Source organism: Bufo gargarizans, chromosome 2 (assembly GCF_014858855.1).
Source record: "Bufo gargarizans isolate SCDJY-AF-19 chromosome 2, ASM1485885v1, whole genome shotgun sequence".
NCBI lineage: Eukaryota > Metazoa > Chordata > Amphibia > Anura > Bufonidae > Bufo > Bufo gargarizans.
This window is the reverse complement of record NC_058081.1, coordinates 719,852,287-719,864,971: the sequence shown is the minus strand read 5'-3', so window position 1 is coordinate 719,864,971 and position 12,685 is coordinate 719,852,287. Positions and strand designations below refer to the sequence as shown.

Genomic DNA, 12,685 nt, shown 5'->3' with positions numbered 1-12,685 from the left:
TATTTCACTGCGCCGTGGCGGTGCCACCATGTTGGCACAGTTTGTGCTTCTTGCCAGGTGTGGGGCCCCTACGCTGGGCACAGCGCTATATAACAATGAGCTCTGCCGACTAGAATACAGGGAAGTCATGGAGGAGGAGCAGGGGGGCTCCTGGGCTCCTCCCTTCTCTCCAGTCTCACTAGGGCCAGGGCCCCCATGAGCAGCACCAGCCAGGGGCCACTCACCCCTCCAGCAGCCCACCACAAAGGTGACACCAAGCCCCTAACCGAGGAATCAAACCCCCTCCCAAGTCCCTCTCTCCCTTTCCCGGCCACTCCATGGAGGGGGGAAGGGAAGGAAACCCCTGGGCGCTGCTGGGAGTTGTAGTCTGTCCAGACCGCGCATTTCCATTTCCTGCAGTAGCAGCGCATGCGGCTGGGAGACTACAAGTCCCGGCGGGCAGTGGGCGCTTTGCGCATGCGCGCCGTTCACTTCGAATTCGTCTATTATGCTGCCTTGGTGAGGATAAAACGAAGAGGCGCTGGAGGGGACGAGCGGGGACGGTACCGAGCGGCGGGGGAAAGTAATGATCGCCTCTCCTTGTCTGCTTGTGTCTGTGTGTCTCTAAGTGCTGTCGGTGGGGTGCGGGGCCGGCGGTGGGGGCAGCAGAGCCGCGGACCTGGGGCCCCCTCCCCCCGCCGCTGTGTGGTAGCGGCCGCTCCGGACGAGCCTTTGTGATACATTGTAAAACAAAAGCTTCCGCGCGGAACCCGGCCGTACCAAGTGACTGAGCGGGGGACGGGGCGCCGTGCGCGCGGCTCGGCCCGGGGCGGGGGGCTGCTGGGGGGGGGGCGCCCAACCCGGGGAGCAGGGGACATTTTCCCTGCCCGCCATCTTTTAAAGGGGAGCAATCCACGGAGGGGGAGCAGGAGGCGGCTCCGGCTTCTGGGAGAGGCGGATCCCGGGCTGTGAGGGTGAGACCGGCCGGGGCCCCTCATCTCCGCGGCGGAGCCTGCAGGTAGAGGCGGCTGTAGTGTCCGGCTGTGTGACCGCCCCCATGGAGACCCTGAGGTCTGCTGACAGCCCCCCCCCCCATGGAGACCCTGATGTCTGCTGACAGCCCCCCCCCCCCCATAGAGGCCCTGATGTCTGCTGACAGGCGCCCCCCCCCCCCCATGGAGACCCTGAGGTCTGCTGACAGCCCCCCCCCCCATGGAGACCCTGATGTCTGCTGACAGCCCCCCCCCCATGGAGACCCTGATGTCTGCTGACAGCGCCCCCCCCCCCCATAGAGACCCTGATGTCTGCTGACAGACCCCCCCCCATAGAGGCCCTGAGGTCTGCTGACAGCCCCCCCCATGGAGACCCTGAGGTCTGCTGACAGCCCCCCCCCATAGAGACCCTGATGTCTGCTGACAGCCCCCCCCATAGAGACCCTGAGGTCTGCTGACAGCCCCCCCCCCCATAGAGACCCTGATGTCTGCTGACAGCCCCCCCCCATAGAGACCCTGATGTCTGCTGACAGCCCCCCCCCATAGAGACCCTGATGTCTGCTGACAGCCCCCCCCATAGAGACCCTGATGTCTGCTGACAGCCCCCCATAGAGACCCTGATGTCTGCTGACAGCCCCCCATAGAGACCCTGATGTCTGCTGACAGCCCCCCCCCCCCATAGAGACCCTGATGTCTGCTGACAGCCCCCCCCCATAGAGACCCTGAGGTCTGCTGACAGCCCCCCCCATAGAGACCCTGAGGTCTGCTGACAGCCCCCCCCCATAGAGACCCTGATGTCTGCTGACAGCCCCCCCCCATAGAGACCCTGATGTCTGCTGACAGCCCCCCCCCATAGAGACCCTGAGGTCTGCTGACAGCCCCCCCCCATAGAGACCCTGATGTCTGCTGACAGCCCCTCCCCATAGAGACCCTGATGTCTGCTGACAGCCCCTCCCCATAGAGACCCTGATGTCTGCTGACAGCCCCTCCCCATAGAGACCCTGATGTCTGCTGACAGCCCCTCCCCATAGAGACCCTGATGTCTGCTGACAGCCCCTCCCCATAGAGACCCTGATGTCTGCTGACAGCCCCTCCCCATAGAGACCCTGATGTCTGCTGACAGCCCCTCCCCATAGAGACCCTGATGTCTGCTGACAGCCCCTCCCCATAGAGACCCTGATGTCTGCTGACAGCCCCTCCCCATAGAGACCCTGATGTCTGCTGACAGCCCCTCCCCATAGAGACCCTGATGTCTGCTGACAGCCCCTCCCCATAGAGACCCTGATGTCTGCTGACAGCCCCTCCCCATAGAGACCTGATGTCTGCTGACAGCCCCTCCCCATAGAGACCCTGATGTCTGCTGACAGCCCCTCCCCATAGAGACCCTGATGTCTGCTGACAGCCCCTCCCCATAGAGACCCTGATGTCTGCTGACAGCCCCTCCCCATAGAGACCCTGATGTCTGCTGACAGCCCCTCCCCATAGAGACCCTGATGTCTGCTGACAGCCCCTCCCCATAGAGACCCTGATGTCTGCTGACAGCCCCTCCCCATAGAGACCCTGATGTCTGCTGACAGCCCCTCCCCATAGAGACCCTGATGTCTGCTGACAGCCCCTCCCCATAGAGACCCTGATGTCTGCTGACAGCCCCTCCCCATAGAGACCCTGATGTCTGCTGACAGCCCCTCCCCATAGAGACCCTGATGTCTGCTGACAGCCCCTCCCCCCCATAGAGACCCTGATGTCTGCTGACAGCCCCTCCCCCCCATAGAGACCCTGAGGTCTGCTGACAGCCCCTCCCCCCATAGAGACCCTGATGTCTGCTGACAGCCCCTCCCCATAGAGACCCTGATGTCTGCTGACAGCGCCCCCCCCATAGAGACCCTGATGTCTGCTGACATCTCCCCCCCATAGAGACCCTGATGTCTGCTGACAGCGCCCCCCCCATAGAGACCCTGATGTCTGCTGACATCTCCCCCCCCCCCCCATAGAGACCCTGATGTCTGCTGACAGCCCCCCTCCCCCCCCCCCCATAGAGACCCTGAGGGGTCGTCTTGTGGCCCCTAGTATAAGCCCAGTTCATCTCGTCTGACCATGGTTGGAGCAGTAGTGGATTGGTTTCTTCAGTTGCTGAGTGAGGGGCTCCCTGTGAGCGGTGGTCCCTCGTGTCTTCTCAGAGATACTGAACTTTCTTCAAGGATCTGTCCATTCTGGTTGTGCCCGATGACATCTGACATTACACTGGGGACAAACCTGAGACGGGCTCTGCCCCCACTGATGTGAGGGTCTGAGGGCTGACGTCACCCTTGTGGTGGGGGGCTCGGGCCTGACGTCACCCTTGTGGTGGGGGGCTCGGGCCTGACGTCACCCTTGTGGTGGGGGGCTCGGGCCTGACGTCACCCTTGTGGTGGGGGGCTCGGGCCTGACGTCACCCTTGTGGTGGGGGGCTCGGGCCGGACGTCACCCTTGTGGTGGGGGGCTCGGGCCGGACGTCACCCTTGTGGTGGGGGGCTCGGGCCGGACGTCACCCTTGTGGTGGGGGGCTCGGGCCGGACGTCACCCTTGTGGTGGGGGGCTCGGGCCGGACGTCACCCTTGTGGTGGGGGGGCTCGGGCCGGACGTCACCCTTGTGGTGGGGGGCTCGGGCCGGACGTCACCCTTGTGGTGGGGGGCTCGGGCCTGACTGGTGTTGCTCTCTATTAATGGAATGTCTTAGTGTCTCCAGCGGTTGTGAAACTACAACTCCCAGCACGACTGGATGGGTGATCTGCCTGATGGGGATCCTGCAGGGATGAGATGTGTCCACAGCCGGTGACTGGTCTGGAGGGTCTCGGCCCTTCTGCTCGTATTCCCCATGCGGCGGCGGCGCTGTGACATTACGGAGGGTTTGCTGTACTGGGCGGTTACACGATATTCCTTCAGGGACGGCGGCACCTGATCAGCTCCTTCTGCTCCCCCGGGATTTGTGGGTAAAATCTTATCCGTCTTTTGGGGAATAATGTGATGTTTTTGTCTGTAATTAGAGTCTACAGCGTCGCCCCCCCCCGACCGTCCTGTGGGACAGCGGAGAGCATGCCCGCTGCTTTCCTCCAGCATCAGGACCACACGTAGCATGAGCAGATCCTGCACGGTCTCATAGTCTGGCAGGGCATGCTGGGAGTTGTGGTAGGACAGCGTTCAGGCTGTAATGCACACCTGTTCTACTTCAGGGCCCTGGTGACAGTATCCACATGGGTGGACGGAACTCTGTGCATGGGTCATGAAGCATCTTACATTGTCAAACTACAACCCCCAGCATGCCCACTTGCTTGCCAGAACTCCCATAGACGTGAATAGAGCATGCTGGGAGTATTTTGTGGAGGCTGCTGACCCGTCTTGCATGGAGGGGTTTGTCTTGGTTGCCATGGCGACCTCCCGATGCTTAGACGGGGTGTATAACATGCAGGTCCCTCCAGTCCTGGGCTGTAGCGTCCGGCCGGCGAGGAGCTGTGTGAACGACCTGTGACCGTCTGCAGGTATCAGGCGGCATTAGGCCAGGACTTGGGCGTGTGACTACTAGTAGTGAGCGGGTGTGTCCTTCAGAAGAGCTGTTTGGGGGCTGCTCCGACTCTGCTTGTCTGCCACCTCCGTAGAGTAGTCGAGCGGCCGTTGACTTCAGGTGACCTGCGTGAGTGCAAAACGTAGGGGCTCGTATGTTAGGAGTACGGTCATCGGGGAAAACACCATGGGTACTGCCACCTGCACAGGGACTATGATAACACTGCATGTCACTGTTGTGCTGATATAGACATATGTAAAGGAAAGAGGAAGTGATGGTGGCAGCACCATGTGAGGTCTTCTTGGCCACCCCTGTGACTGCTGGGGAGCAGATCCTGAGAGAGGTCTGTCATTACACTCAGCTATGATGTGACTGCTGGGGAGCAGATCCTGAGAGCGGTCTGTCATTAATGTGACTGCTGGGGAGCAGATCCTGAGAGCGGTCTGTCATTACACTCAGCTATGATGTGACTGCTGGGGAGCAGATCCTGAGAGCGGTCTGTCATTACACTCAGCTATGATGTGACGGCTGGGGAGCAGATCCTGAGAGCGGTCTGTCATTACACTCAGCTATGATGTGACTGCTGGGGAGCAGATCCTGAGAGAGGTCTGTCATTACACTCAGCTATGATGTGACGGCTGGGGAGCAGATCCTGAGAGCGGTCTGTCATTACACTCAGCTATGATGTGACTGCTGGGGAGCAGATCCTGAGAGCGGTCTGTCATTACACTCAGCTATGATGTGACGGCTGGGGAGCAGATCCTGAGAGCGGTCTGTCATTACACTCAGCTATGATGTGACTGCTGGGGAGCAGATCCTGAGAGCGGTCTGTCATTACACTCAGCTATGATGTGACGGCTGGGGAGCAGATCCTGAGATAGGTCTGTCATTACACTCAGCTATGATGTGACTGCTGGGGAGCAGATCCAGAGAGCGGTCTGTCATTACACTCAGCTATGATGTGACTGCTGGGGAGCAGATCCTGAGAGCGGTCTGTCATTACACTCAGCTATGATGTGACTGCTGGGGAGCAGATCCTGAGAGCGGTCTGTCATTACACTCAGCTATGATGTGACTGCTGGGGAGCAGATCCAGAGAGCGGTCTGTCATTACACTCAGCTATGATGTGACTGCTGGGGAGCACATCCTGAGAGCGGTCTGTCATTACACTCAGCTATGATGTGACTGCTGGGGAGCACATCCTGAGAGCGGTCTGTCATTACACTCAGCTATGATGTGACTGCTGGAGAGCAGATCCTGAGAGCGGTCTGTCATTACACTCAGCTATGATGTGACTGCTGGAGAGCAGATCCTGAGAGCGGTCTGTCATTACACTCGGCTATGATGTGACTGCTGGAGAGCAGATCCTGAGAGAGGTCTGTCATTACACTCAGCTATGATGTGACTGCTGGGGAGCAGATCCTGAGAGAGGTCTGTCATTACACTCAGCTATGATGTGACTGCTGGGGAGCAGATCCTGAGAGAGGTCTGTCATTGCACTCAGCTATGATGTGACTGCTGGGGAGCAGATCCTGAGAGAGGTCTGTCATTACACTCAGCTATGATGTGACTGCTGGGGAGCAGATCCTGAGAGAGGTCTGTCATTACACTCAGCTATGATGTGACTGCTGGGGAGCAGATCCTGAGAGAGGTCTGTCATTACACTCAGCTATGATGTGACTGCTGGGGAGCAGATCCTGAGAGCGGTCTGTCATTACACTCAGCTATGATGTGACTGCTGGGGAGCAGATCCTGAGAGAGGTCTGTCATTACACTCAGCTATGATGTGACTGCTGGGGAGCAGATCCTGAGAGAGGTCTGTCATTACACTCAGCTATGATGTGACTGCTGGGGAGCAGATCCTGAGAGCGGTCTGTCATTACACTCAGCTATGATGTGACTGCTGGGGAGCACATCCTGAGAGCGGTCTGTCATTGCACTCAGCTATGATGTGACTGCTGGGGAGCAGATCCTGAGAGAGGTCTGTCATTACACTCAGCTATGATGTGACTGCTGGGGAGCAGATCCTGAGAGAGGTCTGTCATTACACTCAGCTATGATGTGACTGCTGGGGAGCAGATCCTGAGAGCGGTCTGTCATTACACTCAGCTATGATGTGACTGCTGGGGAGCAGATCCTGAGAGCGGTCTGTCATTACACTCAGCTATGATGTGACTGCTGGGGAGCAGATCCTGAGAGCTCTCTGTCATTACACTCAGCTATGATGTGACTGCTGGGGAGCAGATCCTGAGAGCGGTCTGTCATTACACTCAGCTATGATGTGACTGCTGGGGAGCAGATCCTGAGAGAGGTCTGTCATTACACTCAGCTATGATGTGACTGCTGGGGAGCAGATCCTGAGAGCGGTCTGTCATTACACTCAGCTATGATGTGACTGCTGGGGAGCAGATCCTGAGAGCGGTCTGTCATTACACTCAGCTATGATGTGACTGCTGGGGAGCAGATCCTGAGAGCGGTCTGTCATTACACTCAGCTATGATGTGACTGCTGGGGAGCAGATCCTGAGAGAGGTCTGTCATTACTCAGCTATGATGTGACTGCTGGGGAGCAGATCCTGAGAGCGGTCTGTCGTTGCTCTCGGCTATGATGTGACTGCTGGGGAGCAGATCCTGAGAGAGGTCTGTCATTACACTCAGCTATGATGTGACTGCTGGGGAGCAGATCCTGAGAGAGGTCTGTCATTACACTCAGCTATGATGTGACTGCTGGGGAGCAGATCCTGAGAGCGGTCTGTCGTTGCTCTCGGCCCTCTGTCTCTTCTGGATCTTGGACTTTCTGGAGGTTCTGTGTGTGTTGTGGGGTCTCGTTGCCCTCTTGCTTGGGGGTCATCTTTTGTATAGAGCCATTTGTGGGTTTTAGTGGGGGTGGCGTGCCCCTCACTGACCCCTGCAGCCATAGAGTGGGGGTGCTAGGGGTCCCCCTTCCTCGTGATTGGGCCCCCTCCAGTTATCTGTGGTCGCCGTTGTCTGACTCGTTTTACACACGTGTGCACAAACCTTTTTACCGTGGTACCACAATCACTCCCATCATCCTTGTCTCCAGGGAGCATACAGATGGTGAGTGTCACACGCAGGACCCTTGTGCAGTCCCTGTCCGATCACCCAGCAGTCCTCAGGTGGCTGGTTGTCGGCGGTCATGTATGCAGTAGTCGGTGGCCGTCCTTGGGGCGGGTGCCCAGTGTTATGGGGTCTGCAGTGCCCGCCATCTTGGCCGCCGTTTGCTCGCCCTCCCCCGCCGTGTCTTAGATTTTTGCTCTTTCGGGAGTCTCGTTCCTTCTTTGACCCTTCCTGGTTTTCTTCTCCGCAGTCTTGAGGACGAGCCTTAGATTGGGACCACAGCTGGTGAGGAATCTGAACGGTGCCTTCTAGAATGACCTCCTGATCCAAGATGGCCGCCTCGTGACCACCGCACAAGGGTATCTGTCCTTATTGTGGTCATGTGACTAATGCGCTGAGCAACGTAGCCGTGGTGGCAGGGTCTGCAGCGCTGGCTGTTTACCGTAGGTATGGAGGATGGCGCTGTCCGTTATAGGTGGGGGGGGGTCTGCAGCGCTGGCTGTTTACCGTAGGTATGGAGGATGGCGCTGTTCGTTATAGGTGGGGGGGGGGGTCTGCAGCGCTGGCTGTTTACCGTAGGTATGGAGGATGGCGCTGTCCATTATAGGTGGGGGGGGGTCTGCAGCGCTGGCTGTTTACCGTAGGTATGGAGGATGGCGCTGTCCGTTATAGGTGGGGGGGGGTCTGCAGCGCTGGCTGTTTACCGTAGGTATGGAGGATGGCGCTGTCAGTTATAATTTGGGGGGTTCTGCAGCGATGGCGGTTTACCGTAGGTATGGAGGATGGCGCTGTCCGTTATAGGTGGGGGGGGGGGGGGTCTGCAGCGCTGGCTGTTTACCGTAGGTATGGAGGATGGCGTTGTCCGTTATAGGTGGGGGGTTCTGCAGCGATGGCGGTTTGGGTATGGAGGATGGCGCTGTCCGTTATAGGTGGGGGGTTCTGCAGCGATGACGGTTTGGTTATGGAGGATGGCGCTGTCAGTTATAATTTGGGGGGTTCTGCAGCGATGACGGTTTGGTTATGGAGGATGGCGCTGTCCGTTATAATTTGGGGGTTCTGCAGCGATGGCGGTTTGGTTATGGAGGATGGAGCTGTCCGTTATAGGTGGGGGGTTCTGCAGTGATGGCGGTTTAGTTATGGAGAATGGCGCTGTCCGTTATAGGTGGGGGGGGGTTATGCAGCGATGGCGGTTTGGTTATGGAGGATGGCGCTGTCCGTTATAATTTGGGGGGTTCTGCAGCGATGGCGGTTTAGGTATGGAGGATGGCGCTGTCCGTTATAGGTGGGGGGTTCTGCAGCGATGGCGGTTTGGTTATGGAGGATGGAGCTGTCCGTTATAGGTGGAGGGTTCTGCAGCGATGACGGTTTGGTTATGGAGGATGGAGCTGTCCGTTATAGGTGGGGGGTTCTGCAGCGATGACGGTTTGGTTATGGAGGATGGCGCTGTCCGTTATAGGTGGGGGGTTCTGCAGCGATGGCGGTTTGGTTATGGAGGATGGAGCTGTCCGTTATAGGTGGAGGGTTCTGCAGCGATGACGGTTTGGTTATGGAGGATGGCGCTGTCAGTTATAATTTGGGGGGTTCTGCAGCGATGGCGGTTTAGGTATGGAGGATGGCGCTGTCCGTTATAGGTGGGGGGTTCTGCAGCGATGACGGTTTGGTTATGGAGGATGGCGCTGTCCGTTATAATTTGGGGGGTTCTGCAGCGATGGCGGTTTGGTTATGGAGGATGGCGCTGTCCGTTATAGGTGGGGGGTTCTGCAGCGATGGCGGTTTGGTTATGGAGGATGGAGCTGTCCGTTATAGGTGGGGGGTTCTGCAGCGATGACGGTTTGGTTATGGAGGATGGCGCTGTCAGTTATAATTTGGGGGGTTCTGCAGCGATGGCGGTTTAGGTATGGAGGATGGCGCTGTCCGTTATAGGTGGGGGGTTCTGCAGCGATGGCGGTTTAGGTATGGAGGATGGCGCTGTCCGTTATAGGTGGGGGGTTCTGCAGCGATGGCGGTTTGGTTATGGAGGATGGCGCTGTCCGTTATAGGTGGGGGGTTCTGCAGCGATGGCGGTTTAGGTATGGAGGATGGCGCTGTCCGTTATAGGTGGGGGGGTTATGCAGCGATGGCGGTTTAGGTATGGAGGATGGCGCTGTCCGTTATAGGTGGGGGGTTCTGCAGCGATGGCGGTTTGGGTATGGAGGATGGCGCTGTCCGTTATAGGTGGGGGGTTCTGCAGCGATGGCGGTTTGGTTATGGAGGATGGCGCTGTCCGTTATAGGTGGGGGTTCTGCAGCGATGGCGGTTTAGGTATGGAGGATGGCGCTGTCCGTTATAGGTGGGGGGTTCTGCAGCGATGGCGGTTTAGGTATGGAGGATGGCGCTGTCCGTTATAATTTGGGGGGTTCTGCAGCGATGGCGGTTTGGTTATGGAGGATGGCGCTGTCCGTTATAGGTGGGGGTTCTGCAGCGATGGCGGTTTGGGTATGGAGGATGGCGCTGTCCGTTATAATTTGGGGGGTTCTGCAGCGATGGCGGTTTGGTTATGGAGGATGGCGCTGTCCGTTATAGGTGGGGGGTTCTGCAGCGATGGCGGTTTGGTTATGGAGGATGGCGCTGTCCGTTATAGGTGGGGGGTTCTGCAGCGATGGCGGTTTAGGTATGGAGGATGGCGCTGTCCGTTATAGGTGGGGGGTTCTGCAGCGATGGCGGTTTGGTTATGGAGGATGGCGCTGTCCGTTATATGTGGGGGGTTCTGCAGCGATGGCGGTTTGGTTATGGAGGATGGCGCTGTCCGTTATAGGTGGGGGGTTCTACAGTGATGGCGGTTTGGTTATGGAGGATGGCGCTGTCCGTTATAGGTGGGGGGTTCTGCAGCGATGGCGGTTTAGGTATGGAGGATGGCGCTGTCCGTTATAGGTGGGGGGTTCTGCAGCGATGGCGGTTTGGTTATGGAGGATGGCGCTGTCCGTTATAGGTGGGGGGTGGATCTTTCTGATGTTGTCTTCTCCTGCTCCTCAGGTTCTATGGTTGGACCCCTGAGATGGGATGTCCTTCCCTGTCGGGGGCCATAAAGGAAGAGATTGTGCTGCAGAGTTACTGTGAAAGAAAGTGAGAACAGCAAAATGTCTGCTGCTCCGGCCGCGGCCCCGGCCCCTCAAGGGCCCGTGAACCCGCCCCCTCCCGAAGTCACCAACCCCAACAAGCCCGGGCGCAAGACCAACCAGCTGCAGTACATGCAGAACGTGGTGGTGAAGACGCTGTGGAAGCATCAGTTCGCCTGGCCCTTCTACCAGCCCGTGGACTGCATCAAGCTCAGCCTGCCCGTGAGTCCCCACAGACGGCCGCCAACTCCAAGATCTCTGCTTGCTGTCTGTGGCTAGAGAACATGTACTTGTGAAAACCTGTCTGCTCCCACAGCTGAGGTTTTGCCACAGTTGTAAGCAGTGGAGACGGCCTGGCCTCTGATACATGCACTGACACATTGTAACAAATCAGGAGAGAGGTGTGTCCTGCCTTCATCCCAGGGACACATTGTAACAAACCCTCAGCTGTGGGAAACAATTGGCCTGCGCTGGCTTTCAGAAAGTGAAATGTGACAGAGGCGCCAACGAAGCGTTGTCCGCACCTCGTGCTCCGTGTATTGGTTTGGAAAATGCATACACAATGTGGTCTAAAGACGGCAGCGCGCGCAAGAGGCGCCAGGTTTACCATACAGCGCGAGCCCCGCGGAGGTCTTATGCTGCCCCCAATATATTTACTCACTGACAGACAGCAGAGATCTTGAAATTGTTGTGAAGTTAATACGTGGAAGTCTTCAGGATGTGTAGCGCATGGTTGGCGTCCTGTAGACTCCCCGCTGCGGACGCCGATTCCCATTGTGGCGCTCTGTCTTCCAGGACTATCACAAGATCATTAAGAATCCCATGGACATGGGGACAATCAAGAAGCGGCTGGAGAATAATTACTACTGGAGCGCCAACGAGTGCATGCAGGACTTCAACACCATGTTCACCAACTGTTACATCTACAACAAGGTAAGTGTCCGCATGAGGGGGCCGCAGTGGGGCGATACGGATGGCCGCTGACCGCTGCCGCCCTCAGTCCACAGATGACATCGTCCTCATGGCTCAAGCCTTGGAAAAGATTTTCCTCCAGAAAGTCGCCCAGATGCCGCAGGAAGAGGTGGAGTTACTGCCGCCCGTCCCGAAAGGCAAAGGAAAGAAGCCGCCCCCTCCAGCTGCGCAGACCCCAGGTGCGTTCCTCTGACGCTGAGCGGGGGTCTTTCCTGCACGACCGCTGTGTAGGGCTACCTTCACACTGGCGTTCTGGTGTCCGTTTGTGAGATCCGTTCAGGGCTCAGCGTCCAAAACGGATCAGTTTGCAGTCTAATGCATTCTGAATGGAAAAGGATCGGCACAAAACGCGAGTGTGAAAGTAGCCTAATTTCGGCACACGTCTCCCCCCCCCTAACCAGGCAGTGCCGCCGCTCGGTGTCCTCTTAACCAGATCCCTTTTTCTCCAGTCATCACAGAACAAGAGCCGCCTGTTGAGAAAGCCGCCGTGTCTCCCAAACCGGTGGTGGTTGAGCGCAGTCCCCCTAAAGTGGCTGTAGTGGAGCGCAGCCCCCCCAAGCCTGCCGTAGTGGAGCGCAGCTCCGGAAGACGAGCCGAGCCGCCCATGGAGAGGCGTCGGGAGCGATATAAAGGTCCTACACTGACTGTGCTAATGAGGAGGGATAACTGTACAGCGCTGCGGAGCGCGTCAGCGCCATATAATGAATAGATGCCCTGCAGATGTGATGGAGTAGGCATGAATCAGGGGCGAGGGCTGGGACTGGGGGGCGAGGGCTGCCAGCATGGGGGGCCAGGGCTCAAGGAACCAATCTCATGTGAAGTTTCATCTGTCTGCCACGTCCTCCAATCTCCAGCTCTGTGCATCCACAGCCTCCTCATTCATGAATAGAATGCCATAGTTACTGTTAGGACTGACACATGAGCTGATCAGTGGGAGGAGAATGTAACGGTGTAATTTATAGAGCTGATTGGCAGCTCCTGTGGGCAGTATAATGGGGGCCATCAGTGGTTGTCACCCAGGAGCCATGCCGT

The 12,685-nt window shown here is 57.8% G+C and overlaps 1 protein-coding gene across 5 annotated transcripts in view; it reads left to right on the top strand.

Moving 5' to 3' along the window:
* Window positions 1-443: 443 nt before the first annotated feature.
* Window positions 444-12,685, top strand: part of BRD3 (bromodomain containing 3) — a 37,393-nt gene continuing 25,151 nt past the window's right edge. For 3 of the 5 annotated variants that reach the window (XM_044282634.1, XM_044282633.1, XM_044282630.1), the window contains exons 1-6: window positions 444-562; window positions 7,837-7,945; window positions 10,599-10,903; window positions 11,477-11,614; window positions 11,682-11,832; window positions 12,103-12,285. In XM_044282634.1, the coding sequence (XP_044138569.1) occupies window positions 10,703-10,903; window positions 11,477-11,614; window positions 11,682-11,832; window positions 12,103-12,285 (673 nt within the window). In that variant the 5' untranslated portion in view covers window positions 444-562; window positions 7,837-7,945; window positions 10,599-10,702. Of the gene's footprint in view, window positions 563-774; window positions 998-7,836; window positions 7,946-10,598; window positions 10,904-11,476; window positions 11,615-11,681; window positions 11,833-12,102; window positions 12,286-12,685 lie in introns of those variants that run through there. The other 2 variants (XM_044282632.1, XM_044282631.1) reach the window with 2 other exon arrangements.